Genomic DNA, 12,572 nt, shown 5'->3' with positions numbered 1-12,572 from the left:
AGTAGTTGAATCAACCGATAATTGAGATTCTGTCAGAAAAAGTACATGGGGTTTGGCAGACTGCAAATGGAAATGGATATCGTTGAGATTAGAATTGAGACCACGTATATTTGTGAAACGTATTAGGAAGTGTTTGGGAGGTATAGAGCAAGCTTATCTGCGAAACATCTTTTTGCAGAAAGCTTGCTCTATTAGTTTGACAATTCATGGTCTATTCAATAGTAAGAAAAAGTGGGCGGGACATGCTGTATGAAGTAATGAAATTTTTGGATATGGCATACACATGGTAAGAATATACCCAGATCCTTGACATAACGTGGCCTCGACAATGCCCCCCCCCCCCGCATACTCACTACTCAGACTCCCTCCAGTCACTATCTGGCAGAGTAGAGGTAGCAAGTTATACACTAGCTGATCTGGAAGCCTCCTAGAGAGTTACCAATGGGTTCGGTCTGGGGTACTAACTAGTGGCCGGCCTGCGAACACCGTTTTAGAGCTGTACCCTCGAAATGTAAGGAATATTGGATCTCGCCACGATGTTCATAATAACCTCAAAAGTCATCAATCATACTGCATGATGGAAGAGATGGGGAAGGGTCGACCGGAACTTAGCTCTAGAGGCTAAACATGGGTTCCACCACTTCAAGCCTCCAATAACTACATCTCTCTCTCTCTCTCTCTCTCTCTCTCTCTCTCTCTCTCTCTCTCTCTCTCTCTCTCTCTCTCTCTCTCTCTCTTTCTCTCTCTCCTTCCCTTTACAAACTTTACACCTCTATACGAACCTGTATGAGAAACGCTGGATAAAATTTTATATCAACGTGCTAACATCACACAGCTAAACTTCTTAAAGATGTAAAAATGTTGCTAGACTTGGCAGATTCATTTAAAATTCGAACATGCATTATAAAATCATTCATTATTAACATAAATGAATGTCTTTATTTCGGCTTTCTATAAATTTTAGTAGGGTAACTTTGCATAACAAATATTCCACTAGCGAGCATCAACCGCAGAAAAAAAAGAAAGAAAGAAAGAAATCTCCAGAATAAATAAGTTCTAATTTCGGAACATATTTCAAAACTTTTCTAAAGGAGAAGACGAAGGAGACCATCTAATTAATGGATTTTCTAACCGCATTCAACAAAGACCGCCGCCACCATAACGATGCTTGTTTTTTATTTGTTTTGTTCTTGATTTTAATCAGATACGGAGCATGCCCAGCTGCGTTTATTCTCCAAACTGCGGGCAGTATCGATCGATGACGTCACAATCATAGCCTTATGGAGGACAGACGACGGTAGAGAGAGAAAGAGAGGTGAGCAGATAAAAGCATTGGTCCTCGGTGCAGGCTTTGTTTCTCCTGCATATGTTGTGTCCATAACAGGAGATCCTGTGGGCTAACTCGAGTTCTCCATCCACTCCTTCATCACCATGGTAAGTGCTTTTATCTTCAACACAGTTAATGGATATACTGTTTTGCCTCTCCAGCGTCCACTGAATATCGTCATCATTACCGTTATATATGATTGATGAAAACACAAATTAGCCTGGAAGAGAAACACGCACCTAGAAGCTTTTTCTTTTCATCGTCTGAATGTAATAAGTGAATTTAGCTTCTGAAATTTATGAAGAAAATTTCGGAAGCTAAATTCACATCGCCTTTCTCATACTGCGTTCTCAGATAGTTAGGAGAATGATTATTATATAAAGGGGTCTTATCTGGAAATACTGGAGCCCTTCCTATTTTAATTAATCCTAACTATAAATATATATTTCTGTGTGCGTTTGATTTTAATAGTTTCCGTATATTTTTAATAAAGATTTATTTTAACGTTTCGGCGGGCGTAGCAATATTATTTCCAGTATATTTATTCCCGATGCTCAAGGCCTTTTTGCTAATATTTCTGTGCTTTCCCGAATTCCACTTCACTACAGAAATTCGCGTGTTTCTTATATTGAATTCGCGGTGTTGTCTGCAAAGCAATCACAAAATACAGTTGTGTATTTCTCAAAACCGCGGTCAATTTTCGTTCAGTTTATTCTCTTTCAGTTTTAGTTTATTCTCTTAAATAATTCACGCATTTTTACTAATTAGAAAATCTGTTTCCCCCGATTTGTTTTATAAAACGTCTAATACAATAACATAAGGAGCAATATATTTCCTAACATCCCAGACTGCAGTGGTTTTCGATATTTTTTTAATAATGGCACCTTAAGTAATTTATTTTATTTTGGCACACCCCTACTCAATTGTCTGCCTTTTTCTGATTATAAACTTGATTATCAATTTTCTGATTATAAACTTGATTATCAATTTTCTGATTATAAACAAAATTACAAATCATAATACAAATTATATAATGATTTTATTCTTTATATAGAGGTACTAAAATTTAGTACCTCTATATAAAGAATAAAAAAAGCAAAAGTCCTGGGGCACATGTTTGTGTCATGTCGAGTTCCACTCAACAAGGGAGAACAAAAGGTTAACATTCAATATTACGTTAAGGTTAACCTTTGACACGACTGTGTGCAATCTTTGTGTAACAGTTCCATTACATACGATATTAAATATTATATGTAATGAAACTGTAATTTTTTAAAATGTGAGGAGGTTTTTTGTATTTTTTTTTATTTTGGAACACTAATAAATAGAATGATCAGTTGACATATACTGTTATTGTGATTTATGGAACACAATAACAAGGATGTATCTTTTTATAATGAAATAAATATATACATCTAAAAAAAATAAGTTTAAGTAACTTAAACCCAAATTATGTGGCACCCAGGTTGAAAACCACTGTCCTAGAGGATAAATTTCTTAATTTCGACGGTATGGGATGAAATTTTGTTCAAATGAGAATACACAACCAGCAAACGAATATCACACGAATGAAATTTTATTATGAAAACAATTAAAACAGAGTTGGAGCATGAGTCCGGGTACAACTATATAGTAATACAAGAAACATATATACTAGTAGTTTACAATCTCATATATGAGTTGGTCAATACCTGTGTGTATTAAGTCTTGTGCGTGTTTAAGGGCGAAAATGGGCTTCCTATAACGTTTCACAGAAGACTGGTCTAGCTTTCAGTTATTGGTGCATTGATTAGTTCAAATTACTAGAGACTCTCTGGATATCAGTACTTCCCTACTCTAATTTGGAGAATTAAATTCACAGATATAATCAATTCGCCATGTATTACTGCATAATGTATACCTGAACTTTAAATCCAACTGGTGAAATTATGCATTTCAATATATTCAAACTTAGTTTATAATCCTATTTAACATGCAGAATATTTTCCTTAATGTGTTTTCAGCCTGGGTTAAGCGATCTCAATTGGTAACAGAAGTAACAGTTTCGAGTAACAGACAAATCAACCCTTAGAACACAATGATGATCGACAGAACATTACATACATCTGATACTTTAAACTCCACAGTATTAGTCACAAAAGGATACAGTAATATAGAAACTCAGTCTGGATGAATATCTAGAAATTTCCAAATGATAAATGGGGCCTACGAAGAAGAAATTTTAATAACGCAATTCTTTAAATAATAAAAGATATTTTATCACTGGGGAAGGACGTTAATGGATATTTTATCACTAGGGAAGGACGTTAATGGATACTTTATCACGTTAAAATTTAATTCGTTTATTTTGGTAAGAAAGGATGAATGAGACAGTGTGATTCAAAGAGTCCCAGTAACTTGGTTACATTTTAGATTCTATACTGAAATCCGTCTTCGAGCCTGGATTTTGGGTTTAGCTCACCAAATCGCAGGAAAGAACCTATTGTAATACACTGAGGAACACTAACTACAGAAAGATGTTCTATAGGTAATGTTCCTTAGTGTGGTACAGTTAGTTCCCTGTTAAGATCTAGTGATCGCCTAAAATCCAAAATCCAGGCCAGAAGACGGATTTCACTACAGAAAAGTTTATTTAGTTATTATAACTATTTTTGTTAAATTTTATCAATTTATCCTTTAATACTAATAAAATAATTAAATATTTCACATAGTGAAGTGTATTTAATTAAATAATATTATTTCTTAATAGTCTTCCCGAATAATGGTCTCCTCGAGTAAATGAAAGATAGACAGGGAAACGTCTATTTTTCGATCCTCCAATTCACAAAGGGGGATCGAAGGGTGACACGAGTAATTACAGACCAGTTAGTTTAGCTTCTGTTCCGGGTAAAATAATGGAATCACTGGTTAAAGATGCATTGCAGGATCATCTAGACAAGACTGCAGCAATAATTCAGACACAGCATGGGTTTGTTAAGGGAAAGTCTTGTCTGACAAATTTGATTGGATATTATCATGTGGTTACAAAGGAACTGAATGCCAAAAATAATTTTGATATCATATATTTGGATTTCAGGAAAGCTTTTGACATTGTTGTGCATGGAAGACTATTGTACAAATTGGAGCAGAATGGTATTAAGGGTAAGTTCCTACAATGGATAAAAGGATGGTTGAGTGGGAGAAGACAGAGGGTGGTAATTAATGGGTGCTGCTCTTCGTGGACTAATGTTATTAGTGGAGTCCCACAAGGTTCGGTGTTGGGTCCTCTGTTGTTTTGTATATTTATCGATGCTATTGATGAAGGTATATCAGGCTTATTGTCGAAGTTTGCAGATGATACAAGGTTGGCAGGGTTGTTAATGACAGTAATGGCAGTGTACTACTGCAACAGAATCTAGATAATTTGGGTAGATGGGCTAAGAAGTGGCAACTGAAGTTTAACCTTGACAAATGCAAAGTACTGCATATGGGTAAAAGTAACCCCAGAGAAACGTACCAACTGCGTGGTTGGTACGTTTCTCTGGATGAAAAAAGAAAAAATGAAAAAGACTTGGGAGTAATTGTGCAGTCAGATATGAAGTTTTCTGAGCAATGCAGACAGGCTGCCACGGCAGGTCATGGGGTTTTGTCAATGATATATAGGAATTTTGCTAGCAGGGAAAGGAGGTTATTGTCCCTCTGTATAAGGCAATGGTCAGGCCACGCCTTGAGTACTGCGTGAGGGTCTGGAGGCCTCATTTTAGGAAGGATGTAGATTTGCTTGAGCGTGTACAGAGAAGGGCAACAAGATTGGTGAGAGGAATGAAGGGATCCTCTTACCAAGAGAGGCTTAAGTTATGCAAATTGCAGTGGCTGGAGACTAGGCACCTGCGCGGTGATCTGATTGAGGTATATAAGGCCTTGAATGGGTTGAGCATGCTGAATTCTGATGGGATCTTTCCACTTGTTCAGATTACGAACGAACCTAAGGGGACATAAATTCAAATTAAGAAAAGACAGAAGTAGAATAGATGTGTGGAAATTTACCTTTAGCCAGCGGGTGGTTAATTGCTGGAACAAACTTCCATCTGTCGTTGTGGAAGTTGATATGTTAAATAAATTTAAGGAGGAACTGGACAGGCATTTGGAGGGAATGGTGTGATTTTTTTTTTTTTTTGGCTGATGCTGTATAAGCTCATACACTTGCTTTCTTGCATCACATGCCACTACTACTGCTACATTTCTTCAGGTTTTTCAAGGCACCACTAGTAATTGTTTTGACTTTATCTCTGAAAAACTAGCCTGCAGTCAGCGACAGTTTCTAGTTACCATTACGTGTATATGAAATGGAGTGCGGTTGTGCCACTGCACAAGTAATCTTAGTTAGCATAACTTTTATTTATCTATTTCTCAGGCAGAGGCTGTAGGAGACCGCTCCCAAGGAGAGAGCAAGATGCTAGTAGGGCATGTACATCAAGTATCATAAATATATGCAGAAGAAGCAAAGTAATAAAAGGCAAATACACTAAATTTAAAAATATACAAAAACTGATAAATATATAATGTAAAGGTTGGCTTGCAACCATCGGTCTTTATAAATGACACCACGAAATACTTCAAATAAGAAGTAAAGATGTAACAACATGCACAATCTCATAATTCAGTTTGAGGAGCATTACAAAAGAGAAGTGCCAGTGGAAAACTGTAAAATGATGGTTAATTAGTGATCAGTGAGTAGTTAAGTTCTAAAAAAGAAAGCCGATAAGAAAATGCGACATTCACTACGTACTGAGTAGTGGGTGAGTGGAAGAGGGTGATCTTCTTAGTGACAAGTAACTGAATTTTTCCAGAAGAAGATAACAAAATTTGGCTTCAAAACTGGACAACTTCAGCAAATTTTTGCTTGTTTTAACTATAATCGGCGACATTACTATTTCGTTAACTGAAAGGTCGATGCATATTTCTTTGATATTTGACGGAAATATCCATGATGTGTAAACAAGGTTCATCAGTTTATTGAGGTACATATTTTTCTGCGAAGAGGTGATTATTCTTCTATGTTTGGAACAGAAAAGACTTATCTGATTTCGGGTGGAATCAAGGATAACAATATAGCGTGAAGTAATCAGATATCTTCACGGGGTAAATGAACTGCATTCGCCGAAGCGAATTAAAAGAAACAACAGTTAAATTATTTTATATAATAAGCTAATAAAGCTGCCGCATAAAAATACACTTGTGTAATCTTATAAAAGCAAACTTCAGTTTCACTACCTTGCCAATATAAAAGGATGTCATGTAAATTTATTGTATATAATCTTTTATATGGTTAGAATTAATATGGAGAACAACAAATGAAGAGTTTTCATACAACGGAAGGGTTGAGTTGCTTAGAATTTGTACCGAGGCAATTTAGGCCATGCGATGTTGGTATATTGTGTGTATTAGACTGTTGTCGATTTACTATTTGAGGAGGGTGGGATCTGAGCTTCCTTTAACGCGAAAAAAATAATCAAATATGGAGTAAATTAACTGTCTAAAAGTATCTTCCCGTCCTATGAATGACAGTGGACATATATCCTCTTCATATTCTACGTTTTATTTGACGTAGTGCAATACCAAGGCAATGATGCGGAAAGTTCTCTGGACGAGAGAGAGATCTATGCCATTACAGGTACATAATTTGTATAGGAAAAATAATTATATTATTTTTCCTATACAAACGTTGATTTATAAGCCTGAAGTAGTAAATTTTCAGCTATCATCATATGCATTGTACTTAATCACAGTTATTCACGAAGCTGTTGTAGAGTAAAGAAAATCTAACTGTTACCGAAACGAACTCCTACGCATCATATCTTTAAAGCTATTTGGTGGGCTATCATAGCAACCACTGTATATTATCTCTTGGCTCATTGCCACTTTTTTCTTAAGCAACCATACACTAGAAATTTTTGGGATTTTATTCTGTCCCCCCTCCTCCCCGAAATTGTCGGGAACGGAATACAAAATCCGTAGTTAGCCACTGATGTCTACTACCATTAACTTAAGTTGTACCTCACGTAACTGTTTTGATAGTGGCTACCGATTAGCCTAGCGTGGTAAAGGCACATTTCTGTAGCAACGCATAAGAACTAGAAAACAAACACCCACACTTATCTTATTGGCTTGCCGTTCACATCCTAGCATTTCAGTAATGAGGACGTTATATACAGCATGGCAATTATTAAAATAACAATGAATACAAGGTATAAATATTTATGAAGTACTGTATTAACATTATAATTATGTGGCAAAGATCACTATTTTGAATTTTTAGTTATGCAAGAAATGTGGCAGATAAATAGCCACATTTTATGCATAACTAAATTTTAAAACGATATTATCTGATTTGGATTGTCTCTTTTAGTCATCTTTCTTTAGCATTACTTTTCAAATGGAACATTCGTTCCAATTGAGAAGAACAGCAAAAAAAAGATGACTAAAATGGATAACAAGAGAGCTGAAAGACTTAAGTGAGCAAAACAAATAAAGAACGGGGCAGTTACAGACCAAAGCGTGACATTACTTAAATAAATATTCTGTTTATACTCCGGCACGACAACTGAGTCAGTAGAGTTTACAATAAATCGTCAATACAAATATTTATCGTATTTAGTTATCACGGGCTTGAACCCCGTTCGCTCAAGGAACGCGTATTTCGCGCTCTCGCTCCTGACAACTGGGTTACATCATACAAAAGCTATAAGCAGATATGTAATAAAACCATTGATGGTGGTGTAAAACTTGCAAAAGCTAAATATAAAAAATCGTTAGCGAAGAGAATTTGGAACTATATTCACTGCTTAACTTCAACTTTAAACAGTAAAATTTATATTTAATAATACTCTGACCAAATAAGATTGGCTTCAAATCGAAACAATTTTTATTTAATAAATTGCCTGGCTATTCATCCACGTTGACAGTAAATAAACAAACAAAATATGAACAGCAATTTGTCAGTATCCCATACTGTACGTTAAAATGAAGGGTCATATACACTGTTTGCCAGTTGCAACTCCCTTAGACATAAAGAATACTGTCCCATTAGCTTTTGTAAAAAATCTAACTAGTTCGTCATTTCGATTGTTTGTTTTTGCACAAGAGCAGCTAAGCTATGAGGTGTCAGCCTATTGTACCTGTAAACAGCATATATTATATCGAAATATTCGGATCTCCGAGAGCGAGTGGAAGACCACGCTCCACGCACTCAGGTAACTTTTTATCGCACCGACTAACTCGGCACACTGTGTGAGGAAAAAAGCTCATAAATATTCCCCGTTTTGATGAAATTCGAACCTACACGGTGTAACAGGGCAGCAATCGTACCACTCTGAGATTCGCAAAGGATCAGCAAGATAGCATGCTGGAACGCTAAGCATATGCTTGAGATAGCACATATGGGGGGAATGAGGCGTTCAGAAAGGCACCTCATAAAAACACTAAACGCAGAGAATGAATACAAATGTTTAGGCACTGAATATTCAAATTTCATAGTACAATAGTACATGAATATAGTGTATATTATCTACTAGGAATCAGTCGATGCAACAAAGTCATAGACATGCACAATGGTGATCCTTCACTGTTTAATAAAGACAGAATCAACCTCCAGAATCGAGAAGGAAGACATACAAGTATAAAGAACATAACTACGAATTCTATCCCGCTCGTGAGATTTTCGAATGGCTCTGTACCCTTTTGCAATCGTACAATAGCAACCAGCGCGTTCTCCGCAGTGGCGGATCTGGCTGCATGGAAGTTTCACTAATGGGCCTTGTAGAAGAAAGACCCTCGCAAATAGCAAAGTGGGTATAATCACCGTCTTCACATCGGTCGGAAAAGGTCTGAGTTCGAATCCTGACAGTGACGAAGTCTCAGACAAGAGCTATATGGTTTTTCTCCTAGAAACTCGCACTTTCACCCAGTAAACAATAAACTGACCGAAGAATACATACAATTATAGTAGTTTCCTTGGATTTTAGGCGCATCAGCGACTTAGACCATATTACGCGGTATATATTATGTCTGTAAATTGCATATGTTCTATAGTCGATTTGCCTATCTGCTGCACGAAAAACCCGAGTTTCCGGGAGAAAAAACCAATACCCTCGCCTGAGACCAACTAACTCAGCCACGCTGTGAAAAAGGCCCATAAAAATTCCTCACGTCATCGACCGGATTTGAACTTGGATTTCTTCCACCGGTGTGGGGAGGACGGTGATTCTACCAAAGATACTACTCTAGAGGGGCACAATTACAGACAAAATATACCAATGCCTCAAAACCTAAGGCAATGAAGATTCAGTACATGTGTAAATTAATTACGATGTTAAGTTTTTGCTAGGTTCCAACAAGATTCATAAGTGCTTGCATGTGAACTGTTTCCAAACAGTAGATTTTTAAATTAAGCATATCCTTAATAAACATAAGCAGGGTTATCCGTTTACCACGCAATCTAAACCCATTGGTTAATGGTGTGTATTGAGGTAACAACGGCAACAGAGCACAGGACATTATCAAATATGGAGCGAGATATTTTTAGATAGGAGGTAGAGGTCAGTTTCGTCGTGGCGAACAGGTATTTGAAAAACTACGGCATTTGTTAGTGCAGTGCGTAACATAGGTTTGCCCAAAATGGAATGTATGGTCATTTTGGAACATCACTTTGTATCCAAGTGAATTTTGCAATGCCAAAAGATATTCAATAATAAATATCCAAACAGGTCTGTACCAAATAAGACTGAAGCAAACCATTGAGAATTGTATTCGCCCCACTTGGGGAGGGGCATTTTCTTTGCAGAGCTGTATCTCACACGCACACAATAAAAACACTGAATGGGTGACATGAAAATATAAGAATGAGTACCCGAATGAGTAAATAAAATTTTATCGTTTAGCAAACTGGGTTGCAGTGTTTTGCAGGTAAAAACCTGTAAAACACTAAAACAGCGGAATAATTACTGAAGTTTTCCAATTATATATATATATACAGGCTCTGCATTTATAAATTCCTTACCGCAAGAATTCCTTAGCTCCTAAAATCTTACATCTTCGAGGTGTGATCAAAAAGTTCTAGGACCAACTATGTAACTTGCAATCGCAGCGTCGTACAACTTGCCGCGATATGTTCGTTGACTCATCTAACAAAGTAACGCATGAAACCAGTTTACCTTCAATCAGGCTGAATTACCTCATATTAAATATGAGAAGTGTTTTGTGTGTTTTGTCACATCTTAAAATGAGTGATTTACTGAGCACCAAATTCGCATTACATTTAGTTTAAAATTAGGGAGAGTACAACAGAAAGCCAAGAGATGTTGAAAACAGCTTTCGGAGATGTTATGCATAGTTCGAATACTTTTTAGCGATTTGCAAAATTTAAAGAGGGTCGCTTGTCCGTCACAGATGATCCTCTCTCTTAAACTTCAAAAACCAATGATGCAAACGCTCGGGTTCGTGATCTCATCCATAATTACCGATGTAACTATTCGTGAAGTTACTAGCTAAACTGGAATTTCTTATGAAAATATCAATCAATTTTCACACAAGATTTTGGAATATGACGCATTTCATCCAAGTCTGTGTCCCGCATCCTCACTGATGATTACAGATACTGGCGAGTTTTCTCATGTTTTCGTCAACGAGTTGCTGCTGACCCACACTTTGTTTCCTCCAACACTAATGGCGACGAATCGGTTGTATGGTTGTGATAAGGAAACAAAGGTCCATTCCACTCAATGAAAGACTCCATTTTCTCAAAGGTCATAAAAACGCAATAAAATCTCCATCAAAAATGAAGATTACGTTCGACTCACAGGATATTGTTCATTATGAATTTGTCCCGCATCATCAAACAGTGAACCACGAATACTAGGAAAAGTTTTATTACGGCGATTGCGCAATACTGTTCGAAGAAAACGTCCGAAAAGAGGACTTCGGGATCGGCTCTTGCATCACGAAAACGCATCAGCATACTTGGTGCTTTCCATTCAATAATTTCTTGGGGTTCATTACATCACTGTGTTATCCCATCAGTCATACTTTTTTTTTTTTTGTTTTGTTTCCAAAACTTAAAGCTCCCTTGAAAGGTCAAAGAAAATTAATCAGGACACAAACTATTAGTAATTGTAAACAGTAACCTATTAGAAATGCTTCCAGAAGTTGCAGAAGTATTGGAATCACCGAATCAGTGTATACCATGTCAAGGAAACATTTCGAAGGAAACCATTCGAATAGCCGATAAGCTTTCCCAAATTAGTTCCCTCTCCAGAACTTTAACATGGATTTTAAAACCGATGTGTAGTACTAGTAATGGCAAATGATGCAGGAAAGCAGGCTTTTATAGCATCAGCAAAAAAAAAAAAAAAAAAAAGAACACAGTTCACCCATCCGTATTTTTCCAAGAATCTGTCTAGTTTTTTCTCCCTTCAATTTATTCAAAGCTATCCACTTCCACAACAGAGGGAAGCCAGTTCCAACAATCAACCACTCGCTGGCGGAAGGCAAACTTCCGCACATATATCCTGCAAACATCTTTCCTCAACTTGAATTTATGCCTCCTCATTTTTGTAGTCTCAGCAAATAGAAGAATAGCATTAACATTCAGCTTACTCAATCCATTCAAGGCTTTAAACACTTCAATCAGATCTCCCAGTCGGTGCCTAGTCTAGAGACGCTGCAATTTGCAGAACTGCAGCCCAAAAGGGTAAGAGAAACCTTTTGTTCCCTTCATCAATCTCGTTGCCCTTCTCTGCGCCCATTACAGAAGATCTACATCCTTTCTAAAGTGAGGTCTCCAAACCTGTATACAGCAGTACGCAAGATGCGGCCTAGCCATGGCCTTATACAAATGGATAATCACCTCCTTATCCCTGCTAGCAAAGTTTCTGTATATCATTGACAAAACCCTATGACATGGCAGCATGTCTGGACTGCTCAGAGAATTTCATGTCTGATTGCACAATTATCTTCAGGTCTTTTTCATTTTCCACTATCCTGAATGTACACACAGGTGGTATGTTAATCTGGGATTACCGCTACCCACATGCAGTATCTTGCATTTGTCAATGTTAAACCTCAACTGCCATTCCTCAGCCCACTGATCTAAGTTTCCTAGGTCCTGTTGCAGTAGCTCACACTGAATACTGTAATTAACCACCCTGCCAACCTTTGTATCATCTGCAAAACTTAGACGTTAAGCCTGATATATGTGACTTGAAATTTT

At 37.0% G+C, this 12,572-nt stretch overlaps 1 protein-coding gene across 1 annotated transcript in view; it reads left to right on the top strand.

Annotated features, from left to right (window-relative positions):
* The first annotated feature begins 1,282 nt into the window (after window positions 1–1,282).
* LOC150084330 (uncharacterized) overlaps window positions 1,283–12,572 on the top strand; it is a 77,313-nt gene continuing 66,023 nt past the window's right edge. The window contains exon 1 of the mRNA XM_090375976.1: window positions 1,283–1,434. Coding sequence (XP_090232102.1) covers window positions 1,432–1,434 — 3 coding nt within the window. The 5' untranslated portion in view covers window positions 1,283–1,431. The remainder of the gene's footprint in view (window positions 1,435–12,572) is intronic.

The sequence above is a fragment of the Mastigoproctus giganteus genome, chromosome 6, assembly GCF_048544385.1.
Source record: "Mastigoproctus giganteus isolate SK-2022 chromosome 6, ASM4854438v1, whole genome shotgun sequence".
NCBI classification, from domain to species: Eukaryota; Metazoa; Arthropoda; class Arachnida; order Uropygi; family Thelyphonidae; genus Mastigoproctus; species Mastigoproctus giganteus.
The sequence above is the reverse complement of the archived record's forward strand: the minus strand, read 5'-3'. Positions and strand labels throughout refer to the sequence as shown.